Source organism: Stegastes partitus, unplaced genomic scaffold, assembly GCF_000690725.1.
Source record: "Stegastes partitus isolate 25-593 unplaced genomic scaffold, Stegastes_partitus-1.0.2 Scaffold1634, whole genome shotgun sequence".
Classification (NCBI taxonomy): domain Eukaryota; kingdom Metazoa; phylum Chordata; class Actinopteri; family Pomacentridae; genus Stegastes; species Stegastes partitus.
Window position 1 is genome coordinate 9,286 of NW_007579365.1, and position 17,819 is coordinate 27,104.

Sequence of the window (17,819 nt, forward strand, 5' to 3'; positions counted from 1 at the left end):
CCAATCAAAGTCTCTCCCCTTCACCTATCCCCAAGTTGTTTTATTTAAGCAGGTTGTAATTATCTTTCTATTGGCCAGATGTCATGTTGCCTGAAGTCTCTGTAGCACGAACAGCTGATTGGTCACGTCACTTCAAGGTTTGCTGCATCAGAACGCGTTTGGGAAAAGTGTTTTCATCTCCTGCAAAGCCCATGAAATCTTTATCAAAAAAGTGAAAATGAAAATATAAATTTCTTTTCATTTCCATGAAACTTTTCAATCACATTGATTAAAATGTGCTTAAAAATAAGATATGGAAAAACAGCTGGTGATGCTTGTACTGGCATTCCTGCACAAAACACTGGCAAGGTTTGCAGTGATGGCAGAACACAGAGTCAGGGGCAGTGAGGGGACATCCATCCATCCATCCATCCATCCATCCATCCATCCATCCATCCATCCATCCATCCATCCATCCATCCATCAACTACACATGGTTCATCCTGCAAAGGGTCGAAGGGGGTCGCCTATCAGTTTATTGCAGGACCAACACAAAGAGACAAACTGTGGACATTCACATGCAAATCTACAGCCAATGTACACTCACCAGTTAGATTGCCATGCATGTCGTTGGACATTTGGAGGAACCACCAGGAGAAAACCCAGGCAGGCACAGAGAGAACATGCAAACTCCACACAGAAAGGCTCTGACACTCAGATGCATCACCCAGAACCGACCACGTTCAACACTGTGCCACCCCAGACATTAAACAGCACCCATGTTGTTACAGATGACAGTCAGTTGGCAAGTTTCACTTATAGTTACCATGGACACTTAGATCTTAGGAGTTTAGGGCTAACTTTGTTCTTGTGACACTGCCTGACTTAGATTAGACTAGACCAAGGGAAAACTGTAGATTGGTTTGACACTAAAAACATCTCTAATGTGTTTGAGCACAATTGTTTCCTCGTGTTGCTCTCCCAGTACATTGGGGGAAAAACAGGCTTAATGAGAGCTGACCACCAGGCCTTTGATTCTCCAATTCCTTCATTGTATTTACTCACTGTGCAACGTTTTAACTGCGACGTCAAACAGAGTAACTGTCTCTCCTGCCAGGCAACCTGCTTGTTGTCTGGTGTTTTCTTTGTTTTGTTAAATTCTCTTCCATATGGCATTACTTGGTTTGGCATTCATCATTACCAGGGCATGGCAGTTTTCAAGGACTTAAGAGTCAACTGATGCCACAACCAGGCTGAGAAAAGCCATGCTGGGCTGAGGCTTCACAACATCAGCCTCTTTTGTATTTGGAGCTAATTTTCCATTGAATGCTGAGATCCCTTCTCAAAATGTGTGCATTCCAGATGCAGCAAGACAAGTGTGGGGATTATTACACTGTGGTGTTATTTGGACCTTGAGAGCTATTAGCTGTGGTTAAGGCTTTAGCTGGATATATGTTTTGTTTAAACTTCAGGGAACAGGATGGAAGACATATGGAAAGATGGGCGGGACATAATTAAGATGCAGCGTCTGGGGTACAAAGCTTCATGCTCGACTACAGTGTTCTGTTGAGGTTGCCAATGAAAACATTGACAAGCTGAAGAGATATGTTTTGAAATAGATCTTTTCTTTCTTGTGAAAACTATAACTGACTCCTTCTGTCTGAAATATGTTCTGAGCTCCATTTGTTAACCTGCTTCAGGAATGATTGATGGAATCAAATTGTTGTTCAAAATCATAAAGCCATCCACACACACATCATTTGATTTCCTGGACTGCATACATTCCTCTTACAGAGAAGAGCAATAAACCCTTTGGGGTAAACCAAAGAGCTCGCAAGAGCATCATAGTTCTGACCAGTGAATGAATGAATAGGTCAAAGTCAGTGCTACTAATGTGAGTTCTAGCAAAACAAGTCCATCCATTCAAGAAAACATCTTTTGGGGTTTCCTTTTGTCTATTGTTAAGAGCCTCAGAAGAACTTTCTCACATTTAATGATGATGTGAGGCTCATAACAGGTGGTGCAGGTGTGAAATGAGTTCAAGTCTGTGACAATCATTTTGTCTACGAGTTAAAAAATGTCCTCCTGACTTTGCAGTAAAGTCATTACAGACACGTTAAGTGCTTATTGGACCAACACGAGCTGCCTCAAGAGTTTTACATTTCTGGGAATTTCTTGTGGAAAGCAGAGCAGAGCAACAGAGCTGATTGAGTGTGAGCTGGCCCTGTGGTACCATCATTATAATAATTTAGTTGGAATCAGGCCTTCAAGCCAAAGGACTTCCTTCACTACTCTTTGTCATCCCTGCTATCAGTGATAAATTAAACAACGTCCTGCTAAACATACATGATTCCCAACATCTCTTCCAACTGGTGTCCCCTATGAAGCACCAAAGTCATGAGTTCACGGACCACAGTCACAACTTCATTAACTGACTGCTCACACACTGATCAGCTACTCCCCAGGCCTGTTTGCTCATTTTTGACTTCTGAGATGAAATCCCACTGGGATGATTGCTTTAGTTCTTGCTTCTACTCTGAAGCACGCATATTTGTTAAAATCATATCCCTCTCAAATATACACCAGAGTGCACTTTAGGACAGTGCTGGAAACTCAGACGGATGTTAGGGTTGAACTAGTGTCACCCATCCAGAAAAATCAAGTCAGATATGATATATGTGCTTTGAGAAGGAGCGATTCTCCAACCTGAAACATCTGGAACCTAGACAATGAAAGATAGATGATGGAGCAGAAACAGAGATGTTATTGACTCACCTCAGATAGGGGAATGATAGGAGACACATAGAATCTGATTGATGATTAACATTCTGCCCTTGTGTTCATTGAAAGCTATGATCTGGTGAACTTTGATACACTGAGACCAACTGTAGGATATCTCTGAACATTTACTATTTCTCCTTTAAACAGGGCATTATCACTGGAAAGCTGTGTTCTAAAATTGCATTTCAGACTCTACAGACTTTAAAGCTACACTGATGAATATGTTTACATTGATAACAGCCATGTCAGTGTAAAACGGGTCATGTTATGGTGTTATGAGCTGATTATTCCCCTCAAGTCCACGGTGCTTGTGCAGCTTCTTTCAGTTCACCGCTTTAATTTTCTGGACCACAAGCCTCGCTGTCTTGGTTCACTCTCAACACTATGACAGTAGTGTTTCTGGTCACAGCAGGCAGCCAAATACAAATGTTTCTCTGTGTCTTACAAGTATTTATTGATGTTTAATAAAGCTTTTCATTTGTCTGAGCCCTCTGAACTTCTCTGCAGTCATCACTGTTGCTGAACTAAAGACTGTCAGACTAATCACATCTCTTTCTCCCTTTAAATGTCTCCTTAAAACCCATGTTGTCGTTTTGAAATATAAAAATACTGCATTGTTGCTCATGGATTAAACAGGCAGGGCTTATTTATCGGCAAATAAAAATGACTTCTGACCAAGACAAAATGATTATTGCCGTCTTTTATTGGCACTGACAATTGGGATGAAAAAATCTAAGAAACACCATAGAACAACCAGACTGCAAGATGTTCAGGTTGTCTGTTGCCAGTTAGGGTTTAACAGTGCATTCTACAGAGGCTTGGACATAAAAGAAAAACAGAGATCAAAGGGTCTCTAACAATTTCTTCCTCAGAGAGTCAGCCAGATACAGTAACCCTGAACTCAAACACTGATCTGAAAGTAGATGGTGGCGAAACTACGAATCACGGCTTCTTTATTCCTGTTCAGACTTGAGTTGGACTCGCTTGCTGTCCGTCTTTGTTGATGACTGACTTCACCTCTCGATGCAGCCATTACAGTGTGGAAAACTGCGTTAGGTCATGATTTGTTTGTATTATCACATTGTTAGATCAACAAAATGCGGATTAAATATCACGAAGAGTTTATATTGTCAGATGCTCGGAAAGTCTGAAACGTTCCTAAAACCTATCTTTTAAAAAAAAAAAATTAGTATTTTTCTTTTATTTTGGTCTCCTTTGGCATTTTCTACTCCAGTCCTTCTGCTTTGTATTAACCGTGGCTGGATTCTATTTTTCATTGCGCTGAATTGTTTTATCTTAACATCCTCATCAAATGCACTTTGCAACAGTGTTTCTCTAAGGTGCTTTATATATTACTAAGCCAACAAAAGGCTTTTAGTGTTTTCCTGTAGGCCAACATGACTCATTTTGAATATCAGTCAGGAGGATGCAGCAAAAATAAAGCTAACGTCCAAACTGTAAAACTTTCAGACCTTCAACTTCCAACACTGACAATGTTAAAATTCACTCAAACTAAAAATGCAGGCTGAGAAATTCTCAGTCAAGTTAAGGAATATGAAGGGCTTTTCATTGACAATCCAGCTGCTGAAAACCTGCAAGTGCTCAGATGCTTGGACATGGCGAAGATGTTCTGACAAGTCTTCACAACGCCGCCAACAAAATGACGAAGACGCGGAAAGTTTCTTCTGTCATGCCTGGAGGTAAATCAGGTGTTACATCCAAAATTGCCTAAGTTTTAATCTCTAAACTATATCTCTGCCCAAAACCACAAGGAGCTGAATGACCGTTTTCATGAACCTGGTCTGTGCAGCGTGAATGATGTGGAGGTTTGCTATCAGTGAAGTCCATCTGGAAACTGTAAACTGCTCTGACATGCCTCAGGTAATGCAGGATGGATGTGTGATTCAGCAGGTCCACATGTTGAGTGTCTGGCTGAGGTCTATGAGTGACTGACAGAACTGAATAACAATGTATGGAATGACAGCATCATCCAGCAAAGCCAAGATAAGATATCAGGAAGCTCACCCCGAGTGCTGCTGAACAAAAACGACCACAGAAGACTACAACAAGAGTATGCAGCCATCAGAGTGAATACTGGGTATACGTGTTGTTTTCGGCACGCAAAGGATAATGTGTCAGCGCTCTGATATTTTGTCCAACTGAACGAGATACAGGGTGACATGAGGACAAACACTGACCTTGCCAAAATAGTTCAAAAAGATCCTCCTTTAAGAAAACAACGTGATCCACTACAAAGACAAAAAGCATCTTGTCTGTGTGCAAATATATGTACCATAAAGTGGAAACAATTAGCTCTGATAGCAGTCATCATTAAAGAAAGATGGATTATGTGAGCTGTGAATCATCACCCAGTGATCAACCACAGTTGTTCAATGGCAGAACATCACGTTGCTGCAGTCTTGCTCTCTCAGCATGGACCTGTTTTGGTCAAACACATTTTCAATGGTGTCTGCCTGTTTGTGAGTGTGTATTTATCTGCATAGTTTGTGTTGTCACATTTATGTGTTTTGCACTGTGCATGATTAAAATGAATGTCCATTACATCCAAGTCCTTGCCAAACAAGTTCACATGAGTAAAGCCTATTGGCACCAGATTCACCTCTTTGTATTACACAGTACACCTGATTTTTGAATCTGGCATCTGTGGCAATGCATTGTATGGTTCCCAGCAATGATTGGTTGACCAGAGCTGGAAAAAGGAGTGCAACTACAGTGATGGAGAGGGAGTAGGTTACTGGTATGGTTGGGTCTAAGATTGGCCCTAAGAAGCATCCAGGAAAAGTTTCTGAAGCTCCAGATAAAAAAGAAAAAGAAAAGAAAGAAAATCAGAGCAGAGATTACAATCTAAAGAATACCGAGATAAATGGTGATGCATACGTCATAAGTATGAGTAGACATACATTACAGGGCTTTGTTGCACATGCAGAGTATTGATCAAATAAATGTGGCTAAAAAATTGACCCTCAAATCTGCTATTCATTCCAATGTTCATCTTTTCATGCCTAAAACTTTCTGGGTGTGGCAAAAGGATCAGTGTTCAGTTGCAAAAAAAACAAACAAAAAAAAAAAGCAGAACAAACTTACTGGATGGAAAAATGTTGGTATCATTTTACAATGAAAACTGAATGAAACAGCAGTCCATTTCCTTCTGGGGTCAGGTCGCAGTGGCAGCAAACTAAGCAGGGCATCATAGACGTCCTACACCCCAGCAATGTTTTCTAGTTGGTCCTGGGAGATTCTGAGGCATTTACAGGCTGTATTAGAAATGTAATCCCTCCAGCAAGTTCTGGGCCTACCCAGGAGTCTCCTCTTAGTTGGAAGTGCTCGGAAAAGGATGGAAGGAAGGAAGGTGCCCGGGAAGCATCCTAAAGAGATGCATGAATCAACTCAAAGGACTCTATTTTGAGCAGACTGTCTGTCTCAGGCTGAGCCCAGCCACCCTACAGGAAACTTATTTCGGCCATTTGTATTCATGACCTCATTCTGTCGGTCACAACCTGGAGGTCATGACCACAGATGAGAGCTGGAACATACATCGACTGGTAAATCAAAAGTTTTGCCTTCTGGCTAGCTTTCTGGTAAGCACTCGTGTTTGTCCAGATGCAAAAGCTTTTAACTGTACAGACTGTACAATCACCTCTGAAAAGTAAACATGTATATGTGATTACACCCAAACTTCAGCCACAAAATTTGTTTATTTGTCAAAGCAAAACATGTGTATAACCATCATGGAGTGAAAAAATGTCCTGTACCGACTGCGAAGATAAATGTGCCATAAAAAATGCAAAGTGACAAGTGCATGCAGTTCTGTGGGTCACAAACATTCACATAAACAGATCAGTACATTGACTCAGCTGGTGCAACACAAGCCCTTAAGTATGTGTGAGGCCTCCAGACTGTAACACAAACCCTGCCACAAAAACCCCAAGTCAGGATTTATGGTGACATTCAGCATAAGTTATGGGTAGATTTCCCAAACTGTGTGCAATGAAAAAATGTGTTATTTTCACTCCAAATCGATGGAATAAGTACTTGGATGCTTTACTTAAAGTTGCACTAGTTGATATTTTATATAATTAGAGTAAAGTAGTTGACAGCAGTTTCCATTTGCTCCACATAGCCTGATCTAGCTACCAACAAAATTAGTTAACCCCTAAGAGTTGGTAGAGACAAGAAAGGAACTGAAAAGACTGGGACTGTTAGACTTAGAATAAATACCTGATACAACTAGACTTAGATTGCTAAGAAATACTTGAGTGACTTTGACCAAAAGCCAAATATAACAGGGAACCCAAGGCTAACTTATGCGCAAGGGTACGATGTCAATGTTGTCTGATTAAAGTGGAGAAACAGCTACAGTAGCAGAGAAATGCAATGATGGTTATGACAGAAATGTATCACAACACACAACACTTTGAAAAGCAGCAGACTGATCAAAGTGCTCAAACTGACCGTCCACCATCGAAAGCACCTACAATGGACACGTCAGTGCCACAAACACATTGGTGTAAATATACAAGGTGCTCAAGTCGATGCTAATAGTGGACAAATAGGAATCTAATGCTGGTGATAATTGTGACCGTCACATATGTTTCAGTGTACAGTTGGGTGTTGTCCAGGTCAGAGCTCTGCTGTTGTGCACTGAGACACTTCAGCGGTGCTGCTGGAACCAGGGGAGGCTCCACTAAGACAACAATGTACAAAATTCACACTAAATTACTCGGTGATATTAAAAGGCCCTTCCATCAGTCTCTCAGTCTCCATCGGCCAAGCTGAGGGTTCACAGAACCCGACACCGTCAGGCTCAGAACATACCCATAAAGACCAAGGAGAAGGAGCACAAACACATCAGAGAAGCACTTAAAATATGTGGTTACCCAAACTGGAAAGCATTCACAGAACAACAATTTTATTTGTTATGTTGTAGGAGCAGCTGAAAAACTCAAGAGGATCTCCAACAAAGACAACAAGACTGCGCCCTTCAAGTCCAACAACACAATGAGACAGAAACGTGTCCACTCTAAGGACAAAACTTCCACACATAAGCAGAGGAATGTAGAGTACACAGTCCAATGCAGTGAGCAGAACACAGGCCTGTGTGTTGTAAAAACTAAACAACCATCTCACAAGTGCAGGGCACAATCCAGAAGAGTCAGCTCCACAGGTCACTGGACACGCACTGGAGAAGAATGCTGAACAGACTTTGGCCAGCAAAGACAAATGGGTGACAGAAGCTGGAGTGACCATCACTAAAAAGAGAAGGTGCTCTATGGCACCACTTATCAGAGACTTACAGCACAGTCCTGACATCCCTCCCCAGACAGCTTAACACCCATTCACACCTTGAATCAGGGACCCCAACAACTCACATGACGGCTGAGCAGGTCAGCAGCTCACACGTGACATCAGCACCTTCTGAGGTGTTCATGAGCTCACCAGAGCTTAAACAAGGTGGACTCCCCACCAGTCAGTTTGAACTAAAGAAGCCTTTCAGATGAGACCTGAAACATCTTCAGACACTGCAGGGCACCTCAGAGGTCCCGTAGAGTCCATCCCTCAGCGGGTCAGAGCTGTTTCGTGGCAAGAATTAAGTGACGTGTATCAATGTTGTGTTTACAGTTTTTTCTGTTGAACCCCAAGAGAACAGAAGCCTGTTATTTCAAAAGCTAAATGGTCAGACAAACTCATATCGAAGCAAATTGTTAAAATGTGCTGCATAAGTTTGTGTGTAAACTCAAAGATCTTATTGTAAAGAAGTAGTTCCGAGCAGCTTTTGTGACAATAAATCATTAATTTTTATGCATCCACACATATTTTTTTCTTAATTTTGTGCAGCTCTAAACTTCAGATTCTTTAATTTATTTCAAGGATTCATAGTGAATGGCTCTGTGCTAAACTGCTGTGCTCCGTTCAATGCTAATCTGGGTCTATAGAAATTCTGTTTATACTGTCAGCAGCTCAGCAGCTACTAATCCGCAACAGATTCATAATTGTTTCCGTTTGTTTGCTCTTTAGTTGGCAGGGAAGAGAATTAAATAAATGAGCAAGTACGTAAATAAAGAAGAGGGGAACCAGAGCCATATGTATGGCTACGAATTTGAAAAGTCTCATAGTTAAATACGATGACAAGGCGGAAATGCCCAAAGTCTGAGTGTGGCCGCTGTGACGCAGCTGCAGTGTAACAATAAGTTTTCATCACAGTTTAGGGAATGATGCCTCCACTGAAGCATGTTTTCCCGTCTGTATTCCTTCCTGTTAATAAAAATTAGACTTGATTATCTGACTGAGGTATTAATTTGGAATTTCTGACTAATGTGCAGTCATACAGTGGATGTTGTCAGTGCGTGTGAGGGAGAGGGAAGCCCAGTATTCAGGATGTTCAAATCAGACGATGAGCAACACTGAGCTACACTTTCGTCATATGTTGTCAGACCATCAAACTCGGAATAAGAACAAAATCCTTTGCAGAAGTACAAGTGCAAGAATTGTTCAGAACTGACAGGGGGGAAAAAGGCTGAGTTTTCTAACATGGTCCTTCAGCACTGGCAACCAGAACACGGTTGTGAAATTTGGCATTGGCAAATGACTTTTGGGTGAAGTGTTTTTTTTTGGCTCTTTTTTCTTTCATATGGAGACTGTCACAGAAAATTAGATGAAGATGGATTTTCTCCACGACACTAAATGCACAGACATGATCATCTGCACACAGTTAAAGCCCAGCTGAAGCCACGTCGTCGCTCCTTTTGGCCTCCAGAAATACATTTCCAGTATAAGCCAGTTTCAAACTAAACTGTGTTGTACCATTAAAACTTTAAAAAGAAATTAAAATAATTGTCCCCCCGTGTATTCACATTGGTAGAAAACAGTTTTGGTTGCCTTGGGGTTTCTCACCCAGTGCTGATGGTTTTGTGTTTTAAATTTGGTCCAACAATTAAGATTTAGTCAGCTGTGTTTAGCTGAGATGCGTGCTACTGATCTAAAAATGTGCAAAAAATGAAAGAAAAACTCTTAAATTCTCAAAAACTATACCATGAATGTTCTTTGGAGAACACATGAGCTCTGCCTGTGGAAGGAAGATTAGCTTGCTGCATGGATTAATGTCACGTTTTGGAGCACATGAAACAGTTCTGCCTACAGTTTTTCAAACATTGCACCTTGTTAATTTATGGGACAGATGTTTCATGTGACTCTAACAACCAAGACAGAAAAATTCAGTCACAGTGGGAGTTGATTACATCATGGAGTATTTGGACTTGAACACAACGTTTGACATCCTCAACATTTGGTGTTAATTGTAATAAGCAAACCCAAATAATCAGTCTAATGTGGCCCACAGCGTTAGCCTGTTACTGTGTTCGCATTACAAATCCAAACACGTCAAACATCATTAAACACACTGCAGATGTTAGCTTTGATGCAGTCTGTCGTGGTGCGCTTGTTTCTGTACCCTGGGGCACTCTGGGTGGGTGGTGTTTAAGTTTTGTCTTTTATCAATGGTTCAAATTGGACCTGCTCCGCTCAGCGTGTCCCAGGCTGAAACCAAGATGGCGTGAACTTGTATGACATCACAGTGACCAGCCAATCACAACACAGTCACAGTGGCTGCTTTCCCAAAATGTCTGCTTGCAAAGTCTTGGAATTTAGGATTTTTCTTCGCATCCAATTCAAATCACACATAAATATTAGAATTTAAACTTCCAGATCCACTTTGACCGCAAGCATTTTGGGAAACAGAGCGGACCACATGATGCTGGAAGCAGGAAGTCATTCAGCCAATCAGCTTTACCTCCGTAGGTCCTCCACTCTTGTTATTGGTTGGAAGAGCTTTCTACACACCAGACACAGATACATGAACATCACATGAGAGAAGATATTACACAAACTTCTAGTAACATTTTTTTTATTTTTTCAAATTGCAATGATTCTATGAAACAGGTACCAAACTCTAACTTCATCCTGTTTACATGCAGACTCTGTTTAGTTTAATGATAGAGAAAACCTGCGGTGAAAGTTCCAACGCACAAAGTAACCAACTGGGTTTTGCTTTTAAAAAGTCTGTGTTCATAACAAAGTCCATGTAATAAGTTAACTGAAGCGGATAACATGAAGCGTCCTGGACGTCCAGACTCAGCCTAGCTCAGCAGACAGACTGGAAGAAGGGGAATCAGCTAGCCTGGCTTTGCCCAGAGTGCCCAAGCTGGTGCTGGTAGTAGGTTATTCGAAAATACAATAAGGGATAACTGGTTATAATACAACCTTCTTCTACAGATAGGAAACTGTTATTCTAGATCCCATTCCAAGAAGAACAAAGTCCTTGTCATGGAAGCCATTTCTTTTGTATAAGTGACACATAAACTGTATACATAAAACCCCCTGTACGAGCGATTTATCCATCTGACTGTAATTATTTACACTGGGAGGCAGTGCAGAACGGTGTGTTACATGTCAGGTGAGGGGTGCAGCTTTGTAGGCCATGGATACGTTGTCTGTAGATTTGAGTGGCTCAGATTTGGTAAGGCTACATAAACGAGTAATTTGCAAGAAATATTCAAACTATTTGAAAGTAATACATGAAGCAGCGAACAGCAGAGCTACACATCTAGAGCTTGTAATTGATTTGAATGTTACAGAGCTGATGTCAGGTAAGTTCGCCAACATGCAGCCCATTGGACAGCCGCTGCTTCCACATCAGTGTATTCTCTCCAATGTCAAGCTCTTGCGGGTCATTTTTTATTTCTGAGCTATTCATCACACAGTTGCAATTCTTGGTCGCTTTTTCCTTTCAAGTTTCTTTCTTTTTTCTTTAGCAAAGACGTCAGGAGATGCTATGAACTTTGTTTAATTAACTTCCTACATGGCAGCAAAAACGTATGAGGCCAAATTCTGATCACAGGATGTTTCGGTCTGATAATATACTCACTGTGTCAGATTATACTATAAAGTCATAAATTCTCTGTGATTTGACCAAGAGACATGACAGACTGTATGTTGGTTCCCAAACAATCACCCGTGTGATATCATCGGGAAGGAGACCAACTTTGTGAGGCAAAAAATATTGGATAAACCATGGTATCCGAAGCGGTGTGTCTGATTTGGATATCTTATGTTGGGAAATGACTGTTGGTTGCATCAAGAGGGTAGTTTTTAGCCTGTTGTTACTTTCGCTATGGTTACAATCTCTGGTCAGTATCGTGGATGTGTGGAAGTGGTTACATGCTAAGTGTGAAGGTGTACAATTCTGACTAAAAAAACATGGTCTTTTTTTGTCAAGACTTCATGAGGTGTCCAAGATGCAGCATTGGTTGTCATCCGTTGCGTCACGCAGTTTCAATCCCGACATCCTGCGTCGTTGGAATTGGCCTGTTTTTGTGCCGATATCTAAACTTTGCATCACGGCAGCCTTTAAAATCTGACATATGACAATATGTTGATCCTTTTGTGTTAGCATAGTTTTGAAGTTTGGACAGAGCAGCCTAACCATTTCCCCCTGCTTCCAGACTTTGTGCTAAGCTAGGCTAACCATGCCCCAGCTCCAATACACTGAAATAAACAAACAGACATAAGACTGGCAAATATCTGAACATCAGACTCTCAAACAAGAGAATAAATGCTTTGTCCAGAGTTGATGCCACTCTATTAAAGGATAATTACACTTCATTACATGTTGAGTTATTTTCACAGTTCTAGTCATCATTTCTCTCCATTGCACTTACACTGTAGTCAGGAAAACTAATGAGTCTGCATGTAAACTTGATTTTTTGCTATTTTTCAATCCACATTCAGAGAAAACAGTGTAACAGTCTGGGTTTATGTACGTATGAACAAGCTAGAGTGAGACCTTCTTTATGTGTTATTAAAGCAATAAAAATCCAGAAAGCCCCTGTCCTGAGGTGTTTTCTCAGACTGAAATGAATTTCAGACAAGCTGTCTAAACAAAATCAAAGTTTTCTTTTCAAACTAACTTTATTTTTATATTAGGTGTTTCTCGCGTTCTTGTTCCCCTCCAGTTCTGTGTTTTTCACGGTGGGTCTCACCTGTGTTACTGTGTCGTTTGGTGAAGGGGTTAAGCGTGGCTTTAGCCTTGGACGTCCAGTTGGCCGTGCTGGAGCCGAACGAGCTGGAGGACAGAGACTTGCCCAGGTTGTCTGAGCTCACCTTCTTCGTGTTGTTGGTGGCCGTCTTACTCCAGTCTGCATCAGAAAAGCCAACGAATCAGTCAGTAAACCTCCAGATCAGCCTGGCCTCCTTTAATGTTTTCATTGAGGAGGGTGTAACACAGGGTAGATGCTTTGTTTGACTTTTTTTCTATTTGAAGTGTTATGATGTATTTAGTCAGGGAAAGCAGAGTCTGCTGTCTGTTAGCGGTAAAGAATGTTTTGATAAGAGATATATGTCTTTAGACTTTGTTGGGTTTCTACGGGACTCACCTGGTTAAAGTTAAGGTTTTTTAATACCACATAAAAAGCAAATTTACTGCCTATTCAACCACCACACTCAAAGGTATATGAAGGAAACCCAGTAGGGACTGCAATTATGTGTTATTGTATCACATTTCCAGCTGCGAATGAGATATAACTATTAATGTGTCCTGGCATCCGACGCAGTCAATAAAACTAAAAATGCAAAAAATTAGGCTGAAAAGCTCACAGATGAAAACTAAATGGAAATGTCCCCTGTTTGCTTTAGCGTGTGCGTACAAATTGTTCACTGACATAAACGCTTCATGCTGTTTGACCTGCGAATAAGTTGCTCCTTTTCAGCACAGAACTAATAATGAATGTTGGATCCGTCTCATCTGCTTTGGGGTTGAAGGATATGATTCAGTCTACTGTACAGCTAATTCAATATAATTTAAGCAGCACTGAAAGAAGTATTCACATCATTTCACTTAAATAAAAGTAACAACACAGCAAAGTAAAAGTACTCCATTACAAGTACTGTGTGAAAAATTTAACTTAAGTAAAGGTTTTAGCAGTCAAATGTAGTTAAAGTATTAAAGTCCTATTTTGGTCCATCTGGCTGATATATTATTATATATGACATAATTAGATTATTAGACCATTGAAGCATTTGTTAGAATGAAACCATGTGGGAAGTTTACAGATAAAAATACATTATTTTTTGGAGCTGTCAACAACTTCAGCGAAAATGAAAGATGACACATAGTTTGGAAACCTCTCATCTATGTGTTATACTATCTGTTGCGTCAAATCTTCCTCGTAAAGACAACCAAAGCTGTCAGAATAATGTGGTGGAGCAGAAAGATCAGCATTTCTCTGATGGTGGAGTGGAAGTGTAAAGTAGCAAAAAATGGAAAAAATCAGTTAAATTACAAATTCCTTAAACTTGTACCAGAGTAAATGTACTTCTTTCTATGATCCAGGTTTTACGAAAGAATTCAGTGGCTACACTTCAGAGGCTTTTGCACACAAATCAACTTAATCTGGATTTTTTGGTATGAAGTCGAATGCATAAAGGAAGTGCACAGATTCATGCGCTTTCTTATAAATGAAATGGTACCAGGACAGCTCATCTTCAGACTGAGAGCACCTGGAGGACTTCCTCGTCTTTGAGAGACGACTGTATTTTATCTTTTTTTATTAGTTGCAAAGCCGTGGTGACTTAGGTTTTATATTTTAATAAAGTGTCTTTGTTTTGTTTTGGGGTTTATTTTTGGCTGTGATGGGAATCTGGCAGAAGTCCAGCAGACAGATCTGACAGGACTCCTGTGGAGAGACGTGAACCAGCTTCAACCCGAGACAAATATATAGACAGACGGACGGACGGATACCTGAGTTGTCTGAAAGCCTGAATCGGCCACAGCAGAGGTATCTCCTCCACTGCTTCTGCACGTTTTCTTTCAGGGCACAGTGGAAGATAAATATGAAGAGCCCTGAGGAAAGAAGGAACAGCATGAGAAAATGAATTGTTCCAACACAACAAAACCCAGGTGGAGGTCACACAGAACGAAGTCTAAGTAACTGACTGTCCACTGGGCCAAAATGACTTGGGGCTCATACAAGAACATTTTTACATCAACCCTATGAGTTGTAGGCTATATTCAGGGTAATTTCATGAATTAACTTTATGTTCTTATTCTGGCCATTGTAAGAGTCAGCCAAGGGGGGCAAACACGTCATGAAACTGTTGTGCTAAAATGCTGGCAGTAGAGATGTCTATATAAGGTATAAGGGAAGGTTTAAAGTATAAATCAGAAGGTGGGATACTGCACGACTTGCAAAATGGAAAATGTGTTTTCTGCTTAAGTAATTCCATACCATTGTGACAAACGAGGCAAAGTTAGGTCAAGTCCTGCAGTTTCATTTGACTACTTTGAGATCAGAACAAAGGATATGAATATGTCAGGTTAGACTTCTACTTTCTGTGCAACTTGTTCATATGATTGTTTTCTCTTGACTGCACAAACTTTCCATAAGTTGCTTGTTTTACTCCATGGTACCTGTTTACGAGTAGGTGCACACCCTGTGATACACAACTTGGAGTCAGCTGGTTCTTAACCATCGAGCACAGATAATTGGAGGCTGTTATCCAGCTAAGATAACTGTTGCTCGCCATTGGTGTCAGATGCAGTGTCTCGCTAACTACAGCAAAAACAGGTCGGTTGCTTCACCTTGCAGTGAGTTGAAGATGGCAAACAGGTACATGAAAACCAAGGTGACGGGTCCCCAGGCGAACAGAGCGAAGCCCCACGTCATACCCAGCAGGAAGGTGAGGCTGATGACGCTCCGCAGGTTTCGTAGAACCTGGATCAAATCAAGGGAGATGTTCAATGTTTTCTAAAAGTTTTCCTCCTTTCATCAGGTGCTTTAATGACGCTAACTTATGCTTCCTTGTGTCCATTTCGCCAACACCTTAATGGAGGATCTTATTTGAATGCATCTTGAGGAGACGAGGAGTGTGGTGCAGCAAGTCATCAGTAACTGTCATTGCTTCAGAGTGATGTAATGGAACTAAACATTTCTCATTTGGCAGTCCCCCTTGTGTCCTTTCTTACACTTTCTTTTTCTTCAGCAACAGGCACAATAAACTTCAGCTGACAACTTTTCAAGGCTGCAGAAGGTGGGTCATGTTGTGTGACTGTTTTCAGCTGTCATATCTTTTCTATTGCTTTTTATCTTTTTGTCTCTGTTGGACATTTCAAAGTGAAATAAAAGTTAAACATGTCAGGCCACCGCTATAGTTCAACTGGTTGAGCTGGCGACCCATGTACAGGGACTGTAGCCCCCGATGCAGCGGCCATGGGTTCAAATCCCGCTCATGGCCCTTTGCTGCAAGTCCTTCCCCCATTCTTCTCCCCCACTTTCCTGTCTCTCTCTCGACTGTCCTATCTAATAAAGGCAAAAAGACCAAAAAAATAACGCAAAATAAAGTTAAACATGTCTAAATGTTAAGACCACCTCACAGATACATATTCTTTGGGCACCATCCTGATGAAATAAAGTTCAAATGGGTGTAAAGGTTGTTGACACTTTTCCCCACCTCACTAATTCAACAGTTGTGCAGGTCACCTTGTGAGAAATTCTGGGAACTATCCATTGAGATAATCATGGAAATATTCTTTACTGTGTCACAGACAATCACTATCAGCCGATGAACAATCAAATCACGCAGACCTCGTCCCGTAGGGTGCGGTTGCTGCGTTTGCCGTTGCGGCCGCAGATCTGCAGCATCACCACGATGAACATGGCCACGTTGAGCAGAAACACCAGGCAGAAGTAACCGACGCAGGTGATGTAGAAGACGGCCGTATTCTGGATCCAACAGCTAAGGAGAAAACACACAAACGCTCGCTAATTCCCACGATAACAAAGAGAGTCAGTGTGCTTTCATAATATGAAAGGCCTTCCTGCTGACTTGAATGATACATCGTCCTTTGTGTTTGCAGTAAATGTTGTTAGACGGGCTGGTGAGAACAAGGTCGTGTCCTCAGTGTTGCTCCTGTGAATGTGTTCTTAGGCTAGAAGTGGAGTCCCCTCCACAAATCTATTAAAAGTGGAGTTTGTCTTTTTCTACGACATTATCCATTATATTAGTATAGATGCCATAATGTACAGCTGGTACACCACAATTTGATTCTTCTTGAAGTCCCTCGCTGCCCATTTTTCCTGCTTCAAACACATCGACTTAAAGAGCTGACTGTTCACTTGCTGCCTAAAACATCCCACTCCTTGATAGGTGGCACTGTAACATGATAACCAAAGTTATTAACTTCACCCGTCAGTGGTTTTAATGTTGGAACTGTATCAGACATCGTGATAGTGTTTATAGACAAAACCAACAGAAACTGAATCTAAAGTTGTCTAGGTTTGCTGGAACACTGTGCGTTTACCTGCAAGGTTAAGACCAAAAACAACAGCTTCTCACATGTTCACGTGAAATTTCCTCCTTTGAAAATATTGACTGTGCACATTAAATGTTCCCTGTTCAGTTTCTGACTCGTAGTAGCTCCATGGAGTTGCTTCTCAAGGAGTGGGCTCAGTGTGTCTTACAGATGAAGATACAAGAATGTGCGTATGCAGGTTGCAACAAGCGTTTCACATCATCTAGTGATCAACTCGTGATAGAAACATGTCAACATATGCAGCTGTGTGTCAACAAAGGCGGAGATGAAGAAAACTAGAAAACTGGATAGAAATGCTGGATTTAACATGCTAGAAGACGTTTTCTTCATTTGATAACAGTTTAAACTGAGAATCTTTAATTGTGGAACCCTCTGAAGAACATCTTCACAACATTCTGTCAAATGGATTACTCGAGAATCTAATCAAAAGATGAATTGATAGTGAAAATAATGATTAGACCAGGTTTGTTTTCACACCATTTATGTTTGGTCCTGTGATGCAATGTGAAGTGAATGACAGAAATACTGTTGAGTTTGACTTATTATTCTGAATCTGTATTCACTTACAACTCTGAGGAGTCCTCTTCTGACTCTCCTCTGCCGTATTCTCTCAGGCCATAAGAGTTTTTATCCACTGCGACAACAATCCCGACCAGCACTGCAGGGAGACCTGGAA

The 17,819-nt window shown here is 41.0% G+C and overlaps 1 protein-coding gene across 4 annotated transcripts in view; it reads right to left on the reverse strand.

Moving 5' to 3' along the window:
• The window catches only part of adgrg6 (adhesion G protein-coupled receptor G6), a 114,744-nt gene that overhangs the window by 3,719 nt on the left and 93,206 nt on the right, over positions 1 to 17,819 (reverse strand). For 3 of the 4 annotated variants that reach the window (XM_008301140.1, XM_008301142.1, XM_008301143.1), the window contains 5 exons: positions 17,711 to 17,813; positions 16,416 to 16,566; positions 15,413 to 15,545; positions 14,573 to 14,674; positions 12,816 to 12,971 (listed from right to left, as the gene is read on the reverse strand). In XM_008301140.1, the coding sequence (XP_008299362.1) occupies positions 12,816 to 12,971; positions 14,573 to 14,674; positions 15,413 to 15,545; positions 16,416 to 16,566; positions 17,711 to 17,813 (645 nt within the window). Of the gene's footprint in view, positions 1 to 10,567; positions 10,610 to 12,815; positions 12,972 to 14,572; positions 14,675 to 15,412; positions 15,546 to 16,415; positions 16,567 to 17,710; positions 17,814 to 17,819 lie in introns of all 4 variants that reach the window. The other variant, XM_008301141.1, reaches the window with a different exon arrangement.